Below are 25,617 nucleotides of genomic sequence, written 5' to 3'. Positions count from 1 at the left end.
AGGAAAGGAAGACCAAGAGTCACCTCTGCTTCTGAGGATAAGTTTATCTGAGTCACCAGCCTCAGAAATCGCAGGTTAAACAGCAGCTCAGATTAGAGACCAGGTCAATGTCACACAGAGTTCTAGCAGCACACAAACCTCTACAACAACTCTTAAGAGGAGACTTTGTACAGCAGGCCTTCATGGTAAAATAGCTGCTAGGAAACCACTGCTAAGGACAGGCAACAAGCAGAAGAGACTTGTTTGGGCTAAAGAACACAAGGAATGGACATTAGACCAGTGGAAATCTGTGCTTTGGTCTGATGAGTCCAAATTTGAGATCTTTAGTTCCAACCACCGTGTCTTTGTGTGATGCACAAAAGGTGAACGGATGGACTCTACATGTCTGGTTCCCTCTGTGAAGCATGGAGGAGGAGGTGTGATGATGTGGGGGTGCTTTGCTGGTGACACTGTTGGGGATTTATTCAAAATTGAAGGCATACTGGACCAGCATGGCTACCACAGCATCTTGCAGGGGCATGCTATTCCATCCAGTTTGCATTTAGTTGGACCATCATTTATTTTTCAACAGGACAATGACCCCAAACACACCTCCAGGCTGTGTAAGGACTATTTGACCAAGAAGGAGAGTGATGGGGTGCTACGCCAGATGACCTGGCCTCAACAGTCACCAAACCTGAACCCAATCGAGATGCTTTGGGGTGAGCTGGACCACAGAGTGAAGGCAAAAGGGCCAACAAGTGCTAAGCATCTCTGGAAACTCCTTCAAGATTGTTGGAAGACCATTCCCGGTGACTACCACTTGATGCTCATCAAGAGAATGCCAAGAGTGTGCAAAGCAGTCATCAAAGCAAAAGGTGGTTACTTTGAAGAACCTAGAATATAAGACATATTTTCAATTGTTTCACACTTTTTTGTTACGTATATAATTCCACATGTGTTAATTCATAGTTTTGATGCCTTCAGTGTGAATGTACAATTTTCATAGTCATGAAAATACAGAAAAATCTTTAAATGAGAAGGTGTGTCCAAACTTTTGCTCTGTACTGTATATACTTTTATATCTTTATGTGTGTGTGTTTGCACTGTGTGGATGGATGGATACATACATAGAGAGATAGATAGATATGGGATAGATATATAGATAGATATAGATATAGATATAGGATAGATAGATAGATCTATAGATAGATAGATAGATAGATATGGGATTGATAGATAGATCTATAGATAGATAGATAGATATATAGATAGATATGGGATTGATAGATAGATCTATAGATAGAGAGATAAATAGATAGAGAGATATATATGGGATAGATAGATAGATAGATAGATAGATAGATAGATAGATAGATAGATAGATAGATAGATAGATAGATAGAAAGATCTATAGATAGATATATATTAGATGATGGATAGATATGAGATAGATAGATAGATAGATAGATCTATAGATAAAGAGATAAATAGACAGAGAGATAGATATGGGATAGATAGATAGATCGATAGATAGATAGATAGATAGATAGATTGATATTAGATAGATGATAGATAGATATGAGATAGATAGATAGATAGATAGATAGATAGATAGATAGATAGATAGATAGATATGGGATAGATAGATAGATAGATAGATAGATAGATAGATAGATAGATGATAGATAGATATTAGATAGATGATAGATAGATAGATAGATAGATAGATAGATAGATATTAGATAGATGATAGATAGATATGAGATAGATAGATAGATAGATAGATAGATAGATAGATAGATAGATAGATAGATAGATATGGGATAGATGATAGATAGATATGAGATAGATAGATAGATAGATAGATAGATAGATATGGGATAGATAGATAGATAGATGATAGATAGATATTAGATAGATGATAGATAGATAGATAGATAGATAGATAGATAGATAGATAGATAGATAGATAGATAGATAGATAGATGATAGATAGATAGATATGAGATAGATAGATAGATAGATAGATAGATCTATAGATAGATAGATAGATAGATAGATAGATAGATAGATAGATAGATGTAGTTTGGTCATAGCTCTCCAACAGTCTTTTTTCAGTCTCAAATTTTTGATCCTATGATTCTTTTCTTTAGATCTATATCTATTTATATATGCATAAAATGTTTGACTCCAAATATAAAAGCTTCAGTCTTAAATGTTTGTTCAAGTCTTGTGTCATTATTAAATATCTGAGAATTTTGGAAGATCCAATTAAATGTCTTAGATAAGCGAATTGAGCTTCTTTCTGACTGTGAAATGTTTCATAATGGTAAAAATCATTGATATAAACTAACAACATAGCGCTATCATCTTTGCAATATTCTTAAAGGGAATGTGTCATCAGGTTATTGCTACACAATCTGAGAGTAGCACAATTTAGGAGTAAAAACCCTTATTCCAGTGATGTGTAACTTACTGGCTGTGTGCTGTATTTTTTAATAAATTGAGTGTTTAATCTGCTGCAGATCTACCAATTTTCTGTATGTTGAGCTTTGTATAGCCCTCAGTATAGCTTTTAAAAGCTTTTATCTTCATGGGTTGTTAGGCTTCCTGTGAATTGATAGTTTAGGCAGATGAGGATGCATGTTAGTCTTATTTCAGGCACAATTAATTTGTGTATGCATAGCTTATTGACCTTTTAAATGTTTTTATATTGTTTGTGTCTTTGTGTGTCCCTTTGATGTTATTTTTAATAATTACTTATTTTTACTGGTGATCACAATGCATTTGCATACTTATTTTTCCATGAAGTCTGTAGAGCCCTACGCACCACTGATTGGCAGCTTTCTTTGTACAATGTGCATAAGAAGAAAGCTGCCAACCATTAGTTTGGTTGTAGCTGGACTACATTGCAGCAGGTCAAATCATCCACTAGTGATAATCTCCTTCTGATAAAATAGTGATTTTATGAAAACATCAGCAAGCAGCCTACTGACACATTGCTAGAATCAGGGTCTTTGCTTGCTTCTCCCCCCAGGTGGCTAAAAGAAATTCCCTTTAAAAATAAAGCTAATATATTCTAAAACTTCATAAGAATATTTTTTTCCCTTTTAATTATTATTAGGGACCAGATGGGATGTCTGGTGCACCTGGTCCACGGGGCCCCAAGGTTGGTGTCAATCATAGTTAATTTTGTAGTAAATTTAGTTTTATAGCTTCTAATTGCAAATATGAGAGGACAGGCTCTTAATTATTGAAAGTGTAACTGTGGTTAGTTTTTTGTTTTGTATCAGTATATAGTACATGAATTCATGAAACTTTGTAGTATATCTTATTACGGGGAGTGGTTTGCCGCTTATCTTCTAGTACTGCGTAATGTTCTCTCACCCTCCTGTATTCAGGATTCTATAAATGTTTACAAATGAAGATGGAGGCAAAAAGGGAATGCAACTGCTGCCTCTCGCTCAAGGTTTCATTGAGATTTTGAGGGACTCATGAATGGCAGGATTGCTCATCCTATACTGCATTCATTCAAATTTTGGCACCATAACTATGTTCCTGGAATTAGTGGTGGTCCCAGCAGTGAGACCCCAAGCCATCAGAATTTCAAGAAGCACTCCCATCAAATTTTTTATCTTCCTAATAGATGGCATTCATCATATTATATTGCGCTGTTTAATTACAATTGATCATTTTTCCCTTTTACCCAGCTAATTCTTCTCTTTTCCATAAGGACTGTGCCATCACCTGAGTAAAAACTGACTGGCTGAATCCTTCTAAACTCTATGTAGAAACAAGAGGCCAATTTTGTCTGCACAAGTCATGATTCACTGCAAAATTTCCTGGCAACTGGAGGAGCATCTGGGTCATGTGTTGAAAATGGAAATAATAAATGCAAGGACAAGAGACTTCCTGTTTCTACATAAAGTAGAGAAAAGAGAAGAATTAGTCAGGTAGAAAGGCAAAATGAGCAATTGTAAGTACACAGTGCTATATAATACGATGATTGCAATATATTAAGAAGAAAAAACTTTGGTGGGAGTGCTTCTTTAAACATTAATATTGTGGATAGGTGAAAATTAAAAAGTTGGTGCTGTCATTGTGGGACAATCCCTTTAATTATTATTATTTATTTATATAGCACCATTGATTCCATGGTGCTGTACATGAGAAGGGGTTACATACAAGTTACAGATATCACTTACAGTAAGCAAACTAACAATTAGACTGATACAGAGGTGCGAGGACCTGTCATGTCGGATGCTATTCACACTAGGGCGTCCGACAGACAGCGGTAATTCTGCATTTGTCCACTATGCGCTCAGTGGCGCCGGCTAGATTTTATCTAGGTTGTCCGGGGTTAATCTAGCTGGTACTCGGATTGGAGGCTGGGTCACGCCCACGGCCTTTAAATAGATCTTCTGAACTTTGGGCGTCACCGATTATAGCTTGTGTCTTGTACCTGGTGATCTCGGTTCGGAGTGGTGGTCTTGGAGTGGAAATATCATATCTGGTGGTGTATGATCCTTTGTCATATTTTTCCTTCCTATTTGTGTTTTGTTTTGCCCTGTGCACATTATAGTGTTTTCCTGAGTGTGTTTGCGGTGTGGTGCGTTTTTGGTTTCCCCTGTCTGTGCTTTCTGTAGGGGTTGGTGTGAGGAATTATCACTGGGTGGAGGTTTCAGATTAGTACTGAAACAGGATTTCAGGGTCAGGCCTGGTGGCCCAGACAAGCACACCATCAGTGTAATCTCTGGGAGAGGGACAGACAGGGTTTCCCTAGTCTGAGGGATATCGCAGGGGCCCGGGTTATTACCTTTGCCTACCTAGACCTAGGCTCCCCGTGACAGGACCCTGCCCTTGCGAGCTTACATTCTACAGTATGGTGGGGAAGGAGACAATAGGTTGAGGGTTGCAGCAGCTCTGGTGTTGGTGAGGTGGTAGCTCCGGTAGTCGTGAGGAGGCAGCGGGGTCAGTGCAGACTGTAAGCTTTCCTGAAGAGGTGGGTTTTCAAGTTCTGTCTGAAGGATCCAAATGTGGTTGATAATCGGACTTGCTGGGGCAAAGAATTCCACAGGATTGGTATCTTCGGGAGAAGTCTTGTAGGCGGTTGGGTGAGGAGCGAATAAGTGTGGAGGAGAGAAGGATGTCTTTGGTGGACCGGAGATTATGTGAGGGAAAATATTTTGAAATTAGTTAAGAGATATATGGAGGAGACAGGTTATGGATGGCCTTGTGGGTCAGTATTAGTAAATTTGAACTGGATACGCTGAGGGAATGAGAGCCAGTGAAGAGATTTGCAGAGGTGGGAAGCGGAGGAGTAGCGAGGAGAAATATGAATTAGTCGGGCAGCAGAGTTAAGGATGGACTGGAGAGATGCAAGGGTGTTAGCAGGGAGGCCACAGAAAAGGATGTTGCAGTAGTCGAGGCGGGAGATGATGAGTGCGTGCCAAGCATTTTAGTAGATTGAAGGTTGAGGAAAGGACGGATTGTGGAGATATTTTTGAGCTGAAGGCGACAGGAGGTGGAAAGAGCTTGGATGTGCTGTTTGAAGGACAGGGCAGAGTCAAGGGTTACTCAGAGGCAGTGGACTTCCGGTACGGGGGAAAGAGTGATGTTGTTAATTGCGATAGACAGGTCAGGTAAGGAAGATCTCTGAGATGGAGGAAAGATGATGAGTTCATATTGTCCACATTGAGTTTGAGGAAGCGAGAGGACATGAAGGAAAATATGGCTGATAGACATGCCGGGATTCTGGACAGCAGAGAGGTGACGTCTGAGCCAGAGAGGTAGATCTGAGTGTCATCAGCATAAAGGTGGTACTGGAATCCATGGAACTTTATCAGTTGTTCCAGGCAAAGTATATAGATTGAGAAGAGTAAGGGTCTTAGAGCAGAGCCTTGGGGGATTCCAATAGGTAGAGGGTGGGATGAGGAGGTTGTGTGGGAGTGGGAGACACTGAATGTGCGGTTGAAAAGGTATGAGGAGATCCAGTATAGGGCAAGGTCTTTGATGCCAAAGGAGGAGAGGATCTGTAGTAGGAGGTAGTGGTCAACTGTGTCAAAAGCAGAGGACAGGTCTAGAAGGAGGAGTATAGAATATTGTCGCTTAGCTTTGGCTGTAAGTAGGTCATTAGTAATTTTGGTCAGGGCTGTCTCAGTTGAGTGATGGGAGTGGAAACCAGATTGTAGTGTGTCAAAGGTCAAGTTAGATGAGAGGTGGGAGGAAAGTTCAGCGTGGCCGTGCTGCTCCATGAGTTTGGAAGCGACTGGGAGCAGCGATATTGGGCGATAGCTGGACAAAGCAGTTGGATCCAGGGTTGGCTTTTTAAGGATAGGCGTGATTGTGGCAAGTTTGAAAGCAGAAGGAAAGGTACCAGAAGTTAGTGATAGGGTGAAGAGGTGGGTTATGGATGGGATAAGAGTGGTGATGAGGTTGGGGAGGAGGTGGGATTGGATGGGGTCAAGTGCACAGGTGGTGCGGTGCCATTTGAAGAGGAGACAATTAAGCTCCCCTTCAGTGATGTTGGATAGGCAGGTCATGGGGTTTGGGCACTGGTTTGGTATACAAAGGGGTTGTGGTGGTTGAACAATGAAGACTTGCCTTGTTTGCTCGATCTCATTTTTAAAGTGTGTGACAGAGTCCTCAGCAGAGATGAGTGAAGTTGGAGGGGGCAGTGGGGGGCAGAGGAGGGAGTTCAAAATTTTGAATAACTGTTTGGGCTTGTGGGATAAGGAAGATACGATGGATGTAAAGTAGGTCTGTTTAGCAGAGGTGAGGGCAGATTTGAATGTGAGTGTTGCCTGTTTGAATGTTGCGAATGTGTTTTCTTCCAACGCCGCTCTGCAACCCTGGATCCCTCTAATGAAACTAAAGTATGGTTATGAGGCTTTTACTCAGTAATGTCTATAAAGAATTGTGTCAATTGAGTTTGAACAGAAAAAGATACATGTATGAAAGTTTTCATAGCCACATAAACATGATATACATATACTATTGACTATTGTTTTTTAAATATAAGTCTCTTTCCATTTAACATATTCAGTATTAATTTAATAGGGAGAAAGAGGTCTACCAGGTGTACAGGGGTCTACTGGGGAGCCAGGGTTGCCTGGATCAGTCACAGAAGGTCCCGAGGTAAGTCCTTATGTGTTTCTACATTACACATAAATATCGATACTAAGAAGGTGAAGGATACTGGTATCTTTAACACCAAGATAGTTCATGTTAAATCACCACAAAATTATTTTATCATTTTAGCAATTAGCAAAATTTGGCAATGATGCAACATGCACTGATTAAAATTATTTGGGAAAAATTATTTAATTCTGCACAGATTCATCTTTAAAACCAATATGTACAATTGTCTTGTAATTCTGATTTGTTCATTTTATTATTTAAAAACTGGAATATCTGGGGGTTTGGGAGAACGTGTGTACATTACATATTTCAGTATATTACTTACACTCCCAAGACTTCCTGCAGTTTAAGTTCTGACCACTGTACTGCGTATCTCAATGAGCACTATGAGGGAGGCAAACAGATATTGATGGATTATTTAGAATTTAGGAGGGATCTGTATATATCAAGGAGTTGGTTTCTTGTACGCGATTAAACTAATTGGAGTCTGGCCACTCTCAGCATTAGGCCAGAGTCACACTACCATATAACACAGCCGAGTGCTATGCAATGAAACATCCTATAGCACTCGGTCCAGTGCTACTCTATGGGGCAGCTCAGATCTGTAATTATTTTCACATGCCGATTCAGCAGCATGCTCCAATTGGCAGCAATACTCGTCTCACTCACAACTATACAAGTCTATGGGTTCATTGCATTGCATTTGGATATCACTCGAGTGCAGTGCAATTCTCGCAGATGCTGGCAACAGAGGAGATGGAGAAATTACTTTCTCTGTCTCCTCCACATCTGTGCTCCGATCCAGTCATGCGAGAGGATCGAAGCTCTATATCATGACACTCAGATCCCACTCACAGCAGAGCAGTAGCTGAGGGTCATGAGCATTTCTCCCCCGATGCTCTCGCATCAGATGCCATACTTTGGTGTGACTCTGACCTCACTCAACAACCCCAAATTAAAGGGAACCTGTCACCTGAATTTGGCGGGACCGGTTTTCGGTTATATGGGTGGAGATTTCGGGTGTTTGATTCACTCTTTCCTTACCCGCTGGCTGCATGCTGGCCGCAATATTGGATTGAAGTTCATTCTCTGTCCTCCGTAGTGCACGCCTGCGCAAGGCAAGATTGCCTTGAACAGGCGTGTACTACGGAGGACATAGAATGAACTTCAATCCAATATTGTGGCCAGCATGCAGCCAGCGGGTAAGGAAAGGGTGAATCAAACACCCCAAAACTCCGCCCATATGACCAAAAACCGATCCCGCCAAATTCAGGTGACAGGTTCCCTTTAAAGTTCATTCATCTGCTATTACTGTTGACTGAAACTAGTGTTACATTTGACAGTTTTACTGCACATCTTAGTGGTGGCTCAGAACTTGTAATAGTTCTTAGTAAAAGTTATGTTTCAAGATTATTCTCTTCACATGATTTGCTTGCTGTTTATTGAAACTAGTGAGTCATTTTTATCTAAGAGATTTGATTGGAGATATTTTTTTCTGCTTGTCCTATACAATATGTATTTGTGCATTTAATCCATTAAAATCAAGTTTCCACCTTTTAAAGTGTATTTCTAACAATGAGCTTTACTTTTAGAAAAATTCTGAACTTGCTACAATTGTAGCCAGTTTTACTTTGAAGGGAAACTCAGCAGGTTTTTTCTATGTAATCTGACAGCAGCTTGACGAAGGGGCTTAGACACTGATTGCACCTATGTATTACTTAGTTTACTGGAGAAGCAACAATGATAGACCTACGGTTTTGTCTGTTGCAGATCTAGCTGAGCCCAGTTGTTGAGCTGTGTATAACCTTGCCCACAACACTCTTGGATACATTGTATAGTTACAGAGAGCTGCTAATCAGTGGTGAGGGTGGGGTTGGACTAGAATGCAAGAGGCCAGTTGTGCATAAGTGATTATCTCCTGCTGATAAAATGCTGATTGTACTGAAACAGCAAAAGAGGCCAGTAAGTGACATATGGTTGGAATCATGGTCTCTGCTTCTATATTATTGTGCTGTCAAATTATCTAGCAAAATCCTGCTGCCAGATTTCCTTTAGCACAGATAGCATTGGGACATCACAGCGCAAAAAAAGGGTATTTTGATACCTCACATAACATCAGTCACTGGGTTGTACAATGTTAGTTTATCTTCATCCTCTTAAAGGGAACCTGTCAGGAGATTTTTCCAACATAAACTAAGGCCACCAACTTTAATGTATCTTTTACAGTATTTTGGCAAGATATATAAGTCCTCAACCCCATTTGCATAACCTAAAAAATAAATTTTATAATCCCCCTATACATGTGGTCCAGTCCACAACCCTCTTGCACTGTACTTTGCTCTACTGTGAATGAAGGCACCAATGCAAGACCTGCAAGCCCATTGGACCTTACTGCACCTCTTGGGGGATTATGAAAGGTACTAGATGGAGGCCCGATGCTATCGCATTGGGAGGGTGGTAATGTCACGATGGGGGCAGGCATGCGGCACTGTTGTTGCCTAATGGCCTCCTGTGATAATCTAATGACTTTTGAATCAGGAGACTAATGTGCTTGACTCCTACGCTTATATGCATTGTTTTTGTCCCAGTGATGCTCATTTGCCTTCTGTTGTCTTCAACGTTGTGCCTTTGCTGCTTTCCTTTCATTGTTATTGGTGTACTTTTTAGGAGGAGCCATGCTGATGCTGATATTTGCTTTTTAAAGGGGTTTTCCTACAAACAAAAGTTCATTTTAAAAATTTTCTGTGTCTGACCGTGTACAGAACATACCACAACTCCTGGGCAGGGGAGGAAGCAAAAGACAATACTGACATTACAGCAGGGGATCACAGTGGATTCATTTTGTGAGGTAAAATATTTCACTGACTGTTTTAAAAAAATATTTTACCTCACAAAATGTGTCAATGTAATGTCAGTATTAGCTTTTGCTTCCTCCATTGCCCAGGAGATGTGGTATGCTCCATACATGGTCAGACACAGTCATTTTTTAAAATAAAATTTCATTTGTGGGAAAACCCCTTTTCTGTGACCGGCATCCTCTGCCTGGAGTGGGATCAGCCGAATGATTCACTGCACCTGTGAATAATTCGTGCAGGTGCAATAAATAAGACTGCCACCATCTTTGTGAAAACAGATAGCAGTGGTCATATTAAAACTTCGCATGCACTCCTCCTGTGCAAAGATGGCGGCAGTCAGTGAATCATTCAGCTGATCCCGGCGGTGGCGTGTTCGTGACGGTGTTCCGCTGGTGGTACCACACAAGAGGCTGCATGTGTGTGAGTGTGTGAGTGTGTGTGTGTGTGTGAGTGTGTGAATGTGAGTGAGTGTATGAGAGTGTGTGAGTATGTGTGTGTTTGAGTGTGAGTGAGAGTGTAAGTGTGTGTGTGTTTGTTCATCTCAAAATATTGAGATGAACTTTTGTTAATGACCAAATACTTATTTTCCACCATAATTTGCAAAATAAATCTTGCCAAATCAGACAAGGTGATTTTCTGGATTTGTTTTCTCATTTTGACTCTCATAGTTGTGGTCTATCTATGATGTCAGTTACAGGCCTCTCTCATCTTTTTAAGTGGGAGAACTTGCACAATTGGTGGCTGACTAAATACTTTTTCTCTGATCGCCCATGACGGCACCACGGAGAGAGGGGATCCGCCCACCAAGGACAGGAAACCTACGGATAAAAAGGCGGTACCACTCTCCTGCATCAGTTGGTTTCCTGTCCTTGATGGGAGACCTACGGACTTACCAGTCGTCGTTGGAATTCCGGGGCCAACCAGTCCGATTCAGGCAGCTGGGGTCCCTCTGCCTCGGCTAGGGTGGTGACCCGAAGCGCCACCGCTGGGAGCCAGTGGGCCGACAGGGTGTGCGGGGGAGGTGACAAGGAGTTCGCGGTCACCTCCCCAGGTAAGATGCAGCAGCGGCAACATCCAGGGGGGTCCCTCTGTGGTTGCGGGAGGTGCGGCGTGGCCCTCCCCTAGCACGCGTCAGCCTGCACACTGCACGCCATCGGGTATGCAGAGCCACGCAGTAGGGTCTGCATAGGACCGGGGGTGCCGGTCAGCAGCGCCATATCTGCACTCCGGGCGGCCATCTTGTGAGTAGGGCGCATGCCCGGAGTTGCGCTGGTCTCGCGAGACGCTGGCTTGGGCGTTCCAAAGGCGCCGCAGAAGCGTCTGCGCAGGCGTCGCCAAAAGATAGGTTGCTTGGGCGTTCCAAAGGCGGCGCAGAAGCGTCTGCGCAGGCGTCGCCAAAAGATAGGTCGGAAGCGTCTGCGCAGGCGCCGGCGTTCGGCGCTCCTCGCCGTCGGCCAAGCGCTACTGCGCAGGCGCCGGAAGAAAAGCGGCGGGAGCTTTAAAATGGGGGATTTACTTCCTCTCAACGGCTCTGCAGTTTATCAGCAAGAGCCTTAGGAGCTACTAATCGTAGCAGCATCAGGCGCAGCCAGCGTTATTGGCAGCAGACCAGCAGCAGTATGAGCGACCCGGCGTCTCCCCTGCCTGGATCACCTCCACCTACAGCATCGCCTCAGCAGCAGCAAAAAAGGCGACAGCAGAAAAGTTACCAGGACACCGGCAAAGAACGCCAAAGGTCTCAACACAGCAAGGAGTCCAGCACGGCGTCGGGGAAAAAGCCAGAGGCTGAGAATCCCCAACCGGTATTTATGGGTCCTGGAGGTGGTAAGTTGATCTTCGTGAAAGTTAGAGACAGTAAGATTATTATTTGTCTCTTTTAGGGGAGGAAAAGCGTAGGTAAAACAAAGCACAAAGCCTGTGCCATCTGTAAAGAGGATCTTCCACCCGCATGGGAGAAGCAGCTATGCAATTCCTGCATACAGCAAACAGTATCTGAAAGCCTGCCCGGGTTTGCAACAGATCTTAAAAACCTGATTAAAGAACAGGTGGAAGACACCTTTAGATCCCTAAAAAGAGGAAAAAAACGGAGAAGGACCAGACACAGGTCCCCGTCCCCAGTCTCTAAATCTGACAGCGATAGTGCGAGTTCAGCATCCTCCGACTCCTCCTCCTCATCCTCATCATCCACTTCTTCCTCAGGAGGTCACAATTGTTTCCCGCTAGAGGACACTGATGGCCTCATAAAGGCAGTGAGGAGTACTATGGGACTAGTAGACTCCCACCCCAAAAAGTCAGCACAAGACATCATGTTTGGGGGATTAGAACAAAAAAAGAGAAGAGCTTTTCCGCTTAACGAAGCAATTGCAGCGTTAATTAAAAAGGAATGGAAAAAACCCATGAAAAAGACTCTCCTAACCCCCGGAAAGGAAATACCCCTTCGAGGATGAATCCTGTTCCTTTTGGGAAAAAGCCCCCAAATTAGATGTAGCAATAGCCAAAGCATCAAAGAAATTCGCTCTCCCGTTTGAGGACATGGGGGTCCTAAAAGACCCTATGGACAAGAAGGCGGACGCCTTCCTCAAGGGCTCTTGGGAGTCAGCGGGAGGAGGCCTGAAACCAGCAGTGGCAGCAGCTTGCACATCCCGCTCCCTAATGATCTGGTTAAATCAACTAGAGGGTCAATTAAAAGGGAAAACCTCCCGAGACTCGATGCTGAAAACATTACCTGTAATAAGGGGAGCGGCGGCTTTTCTGGCTGACGCCTCAGCAGACTCTATCAGGTTAGCCGCCAGGTCAGCAGTGTTCGCTAATGCGGCCAGGCGTGCCCTCTGGCTTAAAAATTGGCCTGGCGATCTGCAAACAAAAACAAAACTATGTACTATCCCCTGCGAAGGGGAGTTTTTGTTCGGTTCCACATTAGATGAGATACTGGAAAAAGCCGGGGACAAGAAAAAGTCCTTTCCCTCCCTTGGTCTCCCCTCTTACCGGAAGCCCTTTCGGAACAAGAGGTTTTTCCGCAAGAACCCTGGGAGAGGCCAGGGAAAGTGGGAGGATAAGAGGAACAAAAACAAGGGGTTCATCTTTAACAAAAACCCCAGTGATAACAAGAAACCTTCTCAATGAAGGTTCGCCCCAGGTGGGAGGGAGGTTATCTCTCTTTCTTCCAGCCTGGAAAAAGATTACCTCCAGTCAATGGATTCTGAACATTATAGAATCAGGCCTGAGGCTGACATTCAAAAGATGCCCCCGTCCCTCTTTTATGATGACATCCATAAGATCTTCGGCAGAAGAACAGCTGGCTCTGGAAAATGAGGTCATCAAGTTAGTAAAAAAGGGTGTACTCCTGGAGGTTCCCCCACAAGAAAGAGGGCAAGGGTACTATTCCCCTCTATTCCTGAGGAAGAAACCAGACGGTTCCTTCAGGACTATTATAAATCTAAAGAAATTAAACGATTTCCTGGAGGTTCAAGCATTCAAGATGGAAACGATAAAGTCATCTATCAAGATGTTGTTTCCCCAATGCTTCATGGTGGTCCTGGACTTAAAGGACGCATATTATCACGTCCCAATACACAAGGATCACCAGAGATTCCTCAGGATGGCAGTTCACATCAGGGGAGTCCTAAAACACTTCCAGTTTTCAGCTCTACCATTTGGTCTTGCCATAGCTCCGAGAGTTTTCACAAAGCTGATAGCGGAGGTAATGGCTCACCTCAGAGAAGAAAATACCCTAATCGTTCCATATCTGGACGATTTCTTGGTGATAGGCTCCTCCCCGCAACATTGCGAGGATCAACTGGCAATAGTGATGCATTCTCTGAAGGAATTGGACTGGCTAATAAACATGGGAAAGTCCAGACTAATGCCTTCTCAGGTCCAGGAGTACCTGGGTCTCACTCTAGACTCCAAAAAGATGGAATGTCGTCTCCCGGAGTACAAGATACAAAAACTAAAAAGTTTAGTATCGAGAACCCAATCTCTCCCCTCCATAACACTCCGTCAGGCCATGTCCCTCTTAGGCTCTATGACTTCTTGCATCCCTGCAGTCCAGTGGGCCCAATTACATTCAAGAGAACTTCAATGGCAGATATTGTCGGAGCAAATCCATCTAGGAGAGAATTTAGGAGGGCAGTTATCTCTATCTCCTCGCACAAATCACTCTCTGACATGGTGGAGATCGCAGAAAAATCTTTCCCAGGGAGTCCCGTGGGTAATTCAGATCTCGAAAGTCCTGACTTCGGATGCAAGCCCTTCAGGGTGGGGGGCTCATCTGGGCGACCTAGTAACCCAGGGCACTTGGTCTCCATCCACAGTCAACAAATCCTCCAACATGAAGGAGCTCCTTGCAGTAAAATTTGCCCTTCAGGAATTCTTGGGGGTCCTTCACTCTCACCATGTAAGAGTAATGTCGGACAATCGAGTGGTAGTATCTTACCTAAATCACCAGGGGGGCACCCGTTCCAAAAATCTAATGGAGGTGACCAATTCAATCCTGCAAATAGCCGAGAGCAACCTCTTATCCCTAACAAGCTTACACATAAGGGGAGTGGACAACTACAAAGCAGACTTCCTCAGCCGGTCCAGTCTAAAACAGGGGGAATGGGAACTAAATCAGGCGATATTCACCCAGATCACAGAAAGATGGGGCGTTCCCAAAATAGATCTCTTTGCGAGTCATCTAAACAAAAAAGTAACCTCCTTTTGCTCCCTATCTCCCCTGGGGAACCCAGTAGCTGTGGACGCCTTCCTGATATCTTGGGGTCACCATCTGGTCTATGCCTTTCCTCCTCTTATTCTGATTCCAGCAGTGCTGAGGAAGATTCGGGAGGACGGGGCGCTGGTCATCTTAATTGCCCCGTTCTGGCCGAAGAGGCCTTGGTTCTCATGGATGAGGAAGTTATCAATATCAGACCCTTGGGTATTACCAGACCTCCAAGATCTGTTGTCACAGGGCCCAGTCTGTCATCCGCAGGTCATGAACTTGCACTTGACAGCTTGGCTCTTGAAAGGAAATTACTAGAAAGCAGGGGGTTCTCTCCGGGCTTGATCTCAACTCTGTTACAAAGTAGGAAGCCTGTTACAACAAGACAGTATGGCAAGATATGGAAAAAGTTTCTGTCATCATCAGGTGCAAAAATAGGGAAAGAAATTCCCCTTAATTCCATATTAGAGTTCCTACAAAATGGGTTGGAGATGGGTTTAGCCACTAACACCCTAAAAGTTCACGTGGCAGCTTTGGGAGCCCTATTCAATTTTGATTTAGCCTCAAATAGGTGGGTCGCTAGATTCATCAGGGCGGCAGGAAGATCAAGGCCTCTTCCAGTAAAAGTTGTTCCTCAATGGGACTTAAACTTGGTCCTTAAAGCCCTGACTAATTCTCCATTTGAGCCATTACACGAATCTACAATAAAAAATCTATCCCTCAAAACAGCTCTATTAGTCGCCCTCACTTCGGCCCGCAGGGTTAGCGATTTACAGGCTCTCTCAGCTAACCCTCCCTACACACAATTCCTAGAGGATAGGGTCATTTTAAAAACAGACCCAGCATATCTCCCAAAAGTGGCTTCAAAATTTCACAGGTCTCAAGAGATATCTCTCCCCTCCTTCTGTCCCAATCCTAAAAATAAGGAGGAACAAACATTACATACACTAGATGTAAGAAGATGTCTCTTACACTACCTAGAAGTCACTAGAGAGAGTAGGGAGGATTCCTCTCTGTTTGTGTGTTTTCAGGGTCCCCGGAAGGGGAAAAAAGCATCTAAAGCCACCATAGCAAGATGGATCACAGACGCCATCAGTCTATCATACTCAGCAAGTGGGATGTCCGTTCCCGGGGAGGTTAAGGTTCACTCAACAAGAGCAGTAGCGACTTCCTGGGCGGAGAAGGCCGGAGCTTCCATAGACCAGATATGTAGAGCTGCTACCTGGTCCTCACCATCCACATTCTATAGGCACTATAGATTGGACCTAATCTCCTCTTCAGACCTTACTTTCGGTAAAAGGGTTCTGGAGGCGGTGGTCCCTCCCTGAATGCACTATCTATGCAATTCTCTCCGTGGTGCCGTCATGGGCGATCAGAGAAAAATATAGTTCTTACCGATAACGGTATTTCTCTGAGCCCATGACGGCACCCGTACATTCCCTCCCTTCACTTGTGGGTGCGCACATCAAAATAGTGCCATAGTCTACTCATAGTGTTAATAGTCACGCGGTATCTAGTTATGATAAACAGTTAAAATTTAACAAATGTTTAGTAGTCTCCCATCGTTCTCTATGTAAAACAACTGATGCAGGAGAGTGGTACCGCCTTTTTATCCGTAGGTTTCCTGTCCTTGGTGGGCGGATCCCCTCTCTCCGTGGTGCCGTCATGGGCTCAGAGAAATACCGTTATCGGTAAGAACTATATTTTTTTTCCCCACTGTACCTTACTGTTACAAGTTATCAAAATCGAGCATTATTTGTCAAGTTACATTTGGTTACATCTGTAATTTGTTATTCACCGCCTATATAAGAAGTCTGATTTTCCAGAACAGAACTAGAAAATCCATTGTTTCACCTTTTGCTGTTATAAAGTTATATGATAATATTCTACCTTGCCTGCAGCCACCACTAGTCGGAGCTCAGGAACATATTACCTGCAGATTATTTATTTAGTTCAATTAGAATTGCACAACTTAGTATAGTTTCAGCTCTATCTGCACCATTTAGATCAACCTCTTATTCTCCAAATACTGTATATTAAGAAAAAAGACTACACAAGTATAATGATATGAATTGTAACAGCTTCCGTGGTCACTTGACTACAGATAGTGAAGGCAGGAAATGATTTTACATGCCAAAGCCTTAGGGTGCTTTCACATTGCATTCTGTGCTCCCGTCAGGGCATACGTCCGAAATCCCCCACATAGACTGTAAGGGTGCAGACAGAGCAAACGTCCGCTCTGCCATGCATCATTTTCTATAGTGTACGCCTACAGGAAGCGGCACTCAGATGTAGTACGAGGGACGTTCATTAAAGATTCCCCCTGACCTATTTCTATTTATCACAGGTTGCTGAAACTGCACATGTGTAATGATATAAGTCTCTATAGTTTACGTGCCAATTTGCAACTAAGAATTGATAGACGTCTTGATTTTACAGGTGCTGAATTGATATGAGGTTAGATAATGGATCCAGTGGAATACAGAGTAATCATCAAGTTCCTTTACTTATTTGGCCGTACACCAAAGGAGACGTTCGATGAGATAAAAGTAGTATATGGTGATGATTTCCCATCATATGATGTAGTCAAGAACTGGCATCATCAATACAAATGTGGTTGGACTTCAGTGCAAACAGCTCCAATTCCAGGGTGACTCCACTCTGCTATTGATGAACACACCATCCAGCAAGTGGAGGTTGCCATTTTGAAAAATCGCCACATAACCATTCGCTAGCTAGCCGAAAATGTCAAGATTAGTGTGGGGTCCGTGGAAAAATCATCTAAAACCATCTTCACGTGCATAAGTTATCCACTCACGAGGTTCCCCAGCTACCTACACCTTTCCAGAAGCAGTAACCAGTCGAATTCTCTCAGACTATATTGATGGTGTGCCATGGAAACCAGGAGGACTTTTTTAACAGACTGATCCCATGTAATGAAAGCTGAGTCCATCACTATGATTCTGTCACTAAAGTCCAGTTAATGCGATGGAAGCATTATGACTCACTGCCTCCAAAGAAGGCACGTGTCCAACCCTCGGCAGGCAAGTTCATGTTCACAGTATTTTGGGACCAACATGGAGTAGTATTGATGGATTCCCTAGCAAATGTTACCATGATAACTGGGGTATACTATGCTCCACTACTGTGGAAATTGCGGGAGGCCATTAAAACCATGCTCACCAAAGGTGTCCATCTTCTGCAAGACAATGCACCAGTTTACAAGTCACATGTGCCCAAATGGAAGAATGCTACTTTGGCTTTGAAATTTTACCACATCCCCCTTATTCACCCGACCTCACACATTGGAATTCCACCTCTTTCCAAAAATGAAGTTATTTTTAATGGGCAAGCATTTTCCAGATGATGAGACTGATTTCCGAAGTCACATCGTGGCTTTTGGAGCTACCTGTTGACTTCTACAAGCGAGGTGTTTACAGTTGCTTAAAGAGATGGGAGAAGTGTGTGTCCCTAGGTGGCATCTATGTAGAGAAGGACTAATAACTGTGCCAAGTGTCATTGCTCTTAGTCCACAGGAAGTGGGTCAGGGTAAATCGTTAATGAATGCCCCTCATAGACTGTGCATCATGTAGGCGTACATTTCTGAAATAAAGTGCATGGCAGAGGTCACGTTCACTCTGCCATCACCATTACAGTCTATAGCCCTGATGGTGCATGCGTCCGGACCCTGTTTTGAGGGGAATTTTGGATGTATGCCCCAACAGGGACACAGAACTCAATGTGAAAACACCTTAAGTGTCTTATCCTCTTGAAATATAGTTGAACATCCTTAAATATTTCCTTTTGAATATATCATAATTCCATTTTTTCCTACTTATTTATTCACAGGGCCCAGTAGGACCTCCAGGAATTCCTGGCATCCAGGTAAACAGCAAAGTTTTAATCAAAAATTATGAAATGCTTAACAATGTAGTTTACATGGCATTATATTACATGCCTAATGCAGAGAAATACATTTTATGTTGAGAAAGTTACTGATGCTATGTTAATTTCAGACTTCATGGTGATTATTATACCTTGCATATGTAATATTTTCAAATTAAATTTATAGGGTCCACAGGGTCTTCCAGGTTTGCCAGGTCCTCCTGGCACACAAGTGAGTAGTAGATAGTTTCCATATTTAAAAGGTATACCTTCTGCTTAATAATTGTTATACCTTACACCACTCAGGCCTTGTCTGTGTGTTTCTGACCCATGGCCTTAATGGTACACTGATCCTGTATTGTCTTATTTAGTCTCAATATGTATTGTAGGAGTGACATCCAAGTATCTTCGGCTTGCTTACTTACAGTCTCTCATTTATATATAGAAATGAGATACTAATTAGTTGGATGACATTTTTAATTTTAGAAAAAATACAGCACAAATAAGATACAGTATATTTAAGGGTGACAAAATGAATAAAATCAGCTTACTCTGGTATATATTATTTAACAATGCAAAGGCATTTGCTAAACCTAAATTATTTTTCTTTTCCTTTTTTGAGTCACAAAACAAGGAGAGCTGAGGAATAATGACACACAAACTAGACATATGCACAACATTCAATACTCAGTATTAAACTACGGACTTTTTCAATCATACCTATCATTACCTTTTCCAACAATTTGTGCTTCCGTAGCTAATCTTTGGTATCAGACAAGCTAGAGTTTGCTCCCCACATACTTTGGGGCTACTGAGGATACTGCTGATGGTTCAGTTGATGGACCAGTTTAGGTACTGCATGTTGGAAAGACCCTACAAGAACAGCCATTTTTGAGATGCTCTGCCCTAGACATCCAACCATCACAATTTAGGATCCTTATGCTTGCTCATTTTTCCTGCATCCAGCTCATGAACTTTAAAAGCTACTTGTTCTGTTGATCCTTAATATATTCAAACCCTTGACAGGTGACATTGTAATAATACTAATCACTTTCATTGTTGCTGTTTTTTAATGATGAATGGTGTGCATTTAAAACTGATCTTATTGTTTAGCAATACAAGACTTCATGCATATGAACTTTAATTTTGAATTGGCACCTTGGTGAAAAGATGTTATAGCAAAAACTTGGGCTATAGTGCATAGTATTTTGATATTCAGTGCAATTGTAAATCCACTACTTTGTCCGGTAGAAGCTGAAGATGCCTTGGCGCTACAATGATCTACACTGCTCAAAAAAATAAAGAGAACACTAAAATACCACATCCTATATATCACTGAATTAAGTATTTCAGTTGCAAATCTTTTTCAATACATAGTTTAATACACTGAGGTCTGGATTTGGAATGATAGTCAAAATCAAAGTGGCAAATCAAATTACAGGATGATTCAACATCAGTGGAAAAGCCTCAAGACAAGGAAATGATGTTCAATAGTGTGTGTGGCCTCCACCTGCCTATATGACCTCACTGAAATGCCTGGGCATGTTTCTGATGAGGCGGCGGATGTTCCCCTGAGGGATCTCATCCTACACCTCAATTAAAGCACCAGCCAACTCCTGGACAGTCTGTGGTGCAACGTGGCATTGGTGAATGGAACGAGACATGATGTTCCAAATGTGCTCCATAGGATTCAGGACTGGGGAATGGGCAGGCCAGTCCATAGCATCAGTGCCTTCATAATGCAGGAACTGCTGACACACATCAGCTATATGAGGCCTAGAATTGTAATGCTTCAGAAGGAACCCAGAGCCCAGTATACCTGCATATGGTCTCACAATAGGTCTGAGGATTTCATCCCAGTATCTAATGGCAGTCAGGGTACCTTTGGCTAGCACATGGAGATCTGTGTGGCCCTCCAAAGAAATACCTGCCCACACCATTCTGACCCACTGCCAAACTGGTTATGTTGGAGGATGTTGCAGCCAGCAGAACCATCTCCACGGCATATTCAGACTCAGTCACGTTTGTCACATGTGCTCAGTGTGAACATGCTCTCATACGTGAAGACCACAGGGCGCCAATGTCAAATTTGCCAATCTTGATGTTTTCTGGTAAATGTCAATTATCTGTACAGTGTTGGGGTATAAGAACAACACCCACTTGTGGACATCGGTCCCTTATTCCACCCTGACAGTTTGAGCAGGGACAGGGATGTTAGCGGCCGGCTGGGGGTTGTTATTTTGCAGAGCTCTAACACTGCTCCTCCTGTTGCTCCTTGCACAAAGGAGGAGGTAGTGGTCCTGCAGCTGGGTTGATGCCCTCCTACTGCCCCATCTACATCTCCTTATGAACTGGTCTGTTTCCTGGTATCTGTCCAATGCTCTTGACACTGTGCTGACAGACACAGCTACCATTCTTGCCACAGCTTGAATTGATATGCCATCCTGGATAAGTTGAACTACCTGAGCAATTTCTGTGGGTTGTAGACAACAACTAATTATACTATACAATACTTCTAGGGGTGAGAGCAGAGACAAAATGCAAAAGTGACTGAAACAATAGCCAGAAAGGATGAGAACAGAAAAATGGTCTGTGGTCACCCCCTGCAGAACCACTCCTTTATAGGGGTTGCCTTGGTAATTGCTTATCATTTCTACTTATTGTCTGTTCCATTTACGCAACAGCTGATTTACAATCGGTGTTGATTCATAACTGGACAGGTTGGTTTCATAGAAATCTGATTGATTTGGAGTTACATTGTGTTGTTTAAGTGTTCCCTTTATTTTTTTGAGCACTGTATGTTCTCCTTTCATTGCTGTGGTCAGTATGGGTGTTATCGGTCACATTTACTTTTCTATTAATCACTATTCGCATAACACCACTAAATTCTTACTTGTATTATTTATAAATATCTTCATCATTCTAATAGTTTCCCAAATGCAGAACTGGAGGGTTTATTTCCTGTAATAAAACATATTTAGTAAATGATACTGGTAAGTATTGATAATGCAATAGTCACTATAAGGTATGCAAATGAATGCACTGAATTAATAAGATTAGTGTATTACAAATGTAAGAATTAAGAAAATGAATATCTTGACTTGTTTTTACTTGCATACTAGGGTGTCCCAGGCAGAGATGGCCGACCAGGACTCCAGGGTCCTCCAGGTGACCCAGTATGTGAACGCATGTACATTGATTCCATGATCAGTATTGCTATTCTTAAAATTAAAAATGTATTTATTGGAGATTTAGACATTTTTTGTGTTGGCCTTCTCACCTTCCAAAATTCAACATTTTTATTTTTCCACTCTGATACATCAGTATAAGAGTTTCAACTTTTGTGGGACAAGTATTAGTATTTACCACCTAATGCACTGAAAAAAGGAATAAAAACTCCTAGTGGGGTGGAATTGAAAAAAGCAATCATCAATTCAGTTTTGCTTTTATCACATTCATTTTGCTGTAAACATGACCTTGTAACTTTGTTCCACAGTTCAGTGCAGCTACGGTGATTCAAAATTTATACAGTATTTTAAGTTGGTATTTTACTTTTTTCGCTGTTTTTTGTTTATTTCCTCAGTCATCATATTTCAAGAGTCTTTTTTTATCAACAGTTGTAAGAATTTTTTTTGTGTGGCTGCTTTAATTACCATACAACAACAATTCTGAATTTAGATTTTTTTGTTTTCATTTTGGTGCTCAGCATGTGGGATAAATACTTTTGTATCTTATTAGTTTGGCCAATTATACAGTACATGACTTTGCTATTTGCATTGCAAGAAAAGGGTTATTATATGCACATATAATATATATAAACATATAATATACATACAATATATATAAATGTATTTACATACTTTAGGTTTATTTTAATGTATTTTTATTAGTTAGTTCTTTACTTATTTATTATTTAGTTAAGAGTAGTTCACTCACTTGAACACTCATATATTATACTTCAGTATTACAGTATTGCAGCCCATTGTACAAGTCAGGGTATCCAATGGAGCAGTGTAACCTCCCACTACATATTCCTAATCTTTCAAATGCCACTATCCACTACATACTTTATAGTAAATGCACACTTAATCTGCGAATGTACGACAGGTGTCGCTAAAGGGTTAATCTTTAAATCCTTTTAACTGGAAAGTTTTTTCATTTTAAAGTTATCAGGATTCTACTAAGATGCGTCTCTACCCTCCACATTTATATGGGCACATTTGGGTAGCTGTACAGATTTCCGTTTTGGAAATTGTTCTAGAACTGATGAGTTTATTTTTCTGTTGTATGAGTTACCTTCCTTGAAATTACCTTGAGTCAGTTATGTTTTTCAACCTATAACTGACTATATTTCTGAATAAAATCACAAAGTTTTCAATAATGCCATAAAATGTCTGTCAATACTTAAACAGCTGGAACCATTTCAAAAAGCATTTCTTATTTTGCTGGAATTATATACATAAAAAGAAATCACAGTGTTTCTCTTCCCGGGGAGTAAATGTTTAACACAACTGCAAAACTTTGAACATATTATCTACCATTCACAGTGAGCTACACAAATGAATGAATGCAGAATTTTTCACAATAATTATCAAAATAATTTCCATGCAAAATGTCACTTCTGAGAGCATTAGAATTTTATGTAATTAGTTATTTCATTATGTGCATGTTTTTCTTTCACAACTCATAATCATTGTTATTGTTTTTGTAGATTGCCCTTCCACTTCTTGGAGATATAGGAGCCATTCTTAAGGTACATTAAAGTTGTATTACCTAAATCATTTGGTGTATTCCTATAAGAAAAGTGAATACTGTATAGTTGTCATAATAATGACTGCCATCATATGATATGGAAAACCCTTTCACAATCATAAGAACCCAGTTCTTTCTTTGCTATTACTAGGTTGGAAACAGTCCAGTAAGATACCTACAGTTCAAACCAGAAGTTTACATGCACTATATAAAAAGACACAGATGCATGTTTTTCTCAATATCTGACATGAAATCAGAATAAACCTTTCCCATTTTAGGTCAATTAGGATTACCATAATTATTAATACTTGCCAAATTCCAGAATAATGAGAGAGAATGTTTTAAGATATGTTAATTACTTACTGCAAGGTCAAAAGTTTACATACCTTAAGATTATCATGCCTTTAAACAATTCTGGACTGATGATGATGTCATGTTTTTGGATGCTACTGCTTTTTTGTATTTTAATGCATACCTGAAACACACTGCTTCTTTGTGTAGCATCATGGGAAAGTCTAAAGAAATCAGCCAAGATATCAGGAACCGAATTGTGGACTTGCATTAGTCCAGCTCATCCTTGGGTACAATTTCAAGACACTTGAAGGTGCCTTGTTCATCTATACAAACAATTATATGCAAGCACAAACAAGATGGGAATGTCCAGCCATCATACCCCTCAGGAAGGAGAAGGGTTCTGTGTCCCAGAGATGAACGTGCTTTGGTCCAACATGTGCATATCAAACCAAAAGCAAAGGAAAAAGAACTTGTGAAGATGATGGCAGAAGCTGGTAAGAATGTGTCAATATCCACAGTGAAACTGTATCAACATGGGCTGAAAGGCCACTCTACCAGGAAGAAGCCATTACTCCAAAAGAAACAAAAAGAAGCCAGACTAATGTTTACAAATGCACACTGGAACACAGACCTTAATTTTTGGAGACATGTCCTGTGGTCTGATGAAGCTAAAATTGAACTTTTTGGGCATAATGACCATCGATACATTTGGAGGAAAAAGGGAGAAGCTTGGAAGCCTAAGAATACTATCCCAAATGTGAAACATGGGGGTGGCAGCTTCATGTTGTGGGGTTGTTTTGCTGCAGTAGGGACTGGTGCACTTCACAAAATAGATGGCATCATGAGAAGATTATGTGGCAATTCTGAAGCAAAATCTCAAGACATCAGTCAGGAAGCTAAAGCATGGGCAGAAATGGGTCTTCCAAATGGACAATGACCTTCTAGAAGCATACTGCCAAAATGACAACAAAGTGGCTTAAGGATAACAAAGTCAATGTTTTGCAGTGGCCATCACAAAGCCCTGATCTCAATCCTATTGAAAATGTATGAGCAAAGCTGAAAAAGCCTGTGCAAGCAAGGCAACTAACAAATCTGGATCAGTTACACCAGTTTTGTCAGGAGGAATGAGCCCTAATTCTGACCAACCATTGTGAGAAGCTTGTGGAAGGATATACCAAATGTTTGACCCAAGTTATTCAGTTTAAAGGCAATGGTACCAAATACTAATGAAATGTACAGTATGTAAACGTTTGACTTTGCAGTAAGTAATAAAAATGGCTTAAAAAATTATCTCTCTCTCTCATTATTCTGGAATTTGGCAAGTATTAATAACTATGGCAATCGTAATCGACCTAAAATGGGAAAGGTTTATTCTGATTTCATGTCAGATATTGAGAAAAACATGTATATGTGTCTTTTTACATAGTGTATGTAAACTTCTGGTTTTAACTGTAGATTAAAATGGCGGTGATGTGCCAAGACTTACTGTGACAACAACACTTCAGGACTTATCCTTAAATTAAAAAAAATCTAGATTATATCTACATTATAACATAGCTATTGTCCTCCGCTTAGGCAAGTACATGATAGACTCTTTTCCCAGGCTATTAGTTGTAGTCCCACTTCTAGCTATGTCAGCAATTCAACATTTCAAGATAAGGAATACAAATTTAGAGCGTAAACTGCAGCCAGAGAGAAACTATTTTACTTCACTTAACTTAATATTAGACAATTTGGTGTGTTTAGAAATGAATAGAAGCTGTTGCGTCTATTACTGTATCGATCCATCAAGGTTAATATTGGCAAGACACATCACTTTATTTTTTTCTGAATGCGATAATTGCTGAACCACTAGCACCATGAGTAACTTAAGTACAATAAAACAGTTTTCATTTTAACCAGAGTTTGTGAGCTCGGAAGATTTATTGAGCTACTGTAGGTAATTGATTTCAATCCTCACTGCATGGAATGATTATTTAATTAGCTGTTCCCATAATCCAGTTTAGA

The 25,617-nt window shown here is 41.5% G+C and overlaps 1 protein-coding gene across 1 annotated transcript in view; it reads left to right on the top strand.

Moving 5' to 3' along the window:
• COL19A1 (collagen type XIX alpha 1 chain) overlaps positions 1-25,617 on the top strand; it is a 1,728,692-nt gene that overhangs the window by 1,278,046 nt on the left and 425,029 nt on the right. The window contains exons 27-32 of the mRNA XM_069726653.1: positions 3,107-3,151; positions 7,042-7,119; positions 18,529-18,564; positions 18,752-18,796; positions 21,687-21,740; positions 23,276-23,317. Of these exons, the coding sequence (XP_069582754.1) occupies positions 3,107-3,151; positions 7,042-7,119; positions 18,529-18,564; positions 18,752-18,796; positions 21,687-21,740; positions 23,276-23,317 (300 nt within the window). The remainder of the gene's footprint in view (positions 1-3,106; positions 3,152-7,041; positions 7,120-18,528; positions 18,565-18,751; positions 18,797-21,686; positions 21,741-23,275; positions 23,318-25,617) is intronic.

Source organism: Ranitomeya imitator, chromosome 5, assembly GCF_032444005.1.
Source record: "Ranitomeya imitator isolate aRanImi1 chromosome 5, aRanImi1.pri, whole genome shotgun sequence".
NCBI lineage: Eukaryota > Metazoa > Chordata > Amphibia > Anura > Dendrobatidae > Ranitomeya > Ranitomeya imitator.
Note: the sequence above shows the minus strand (reverse complement) of the source record. Positions and strands in the feature narration are given on the sequence as shown.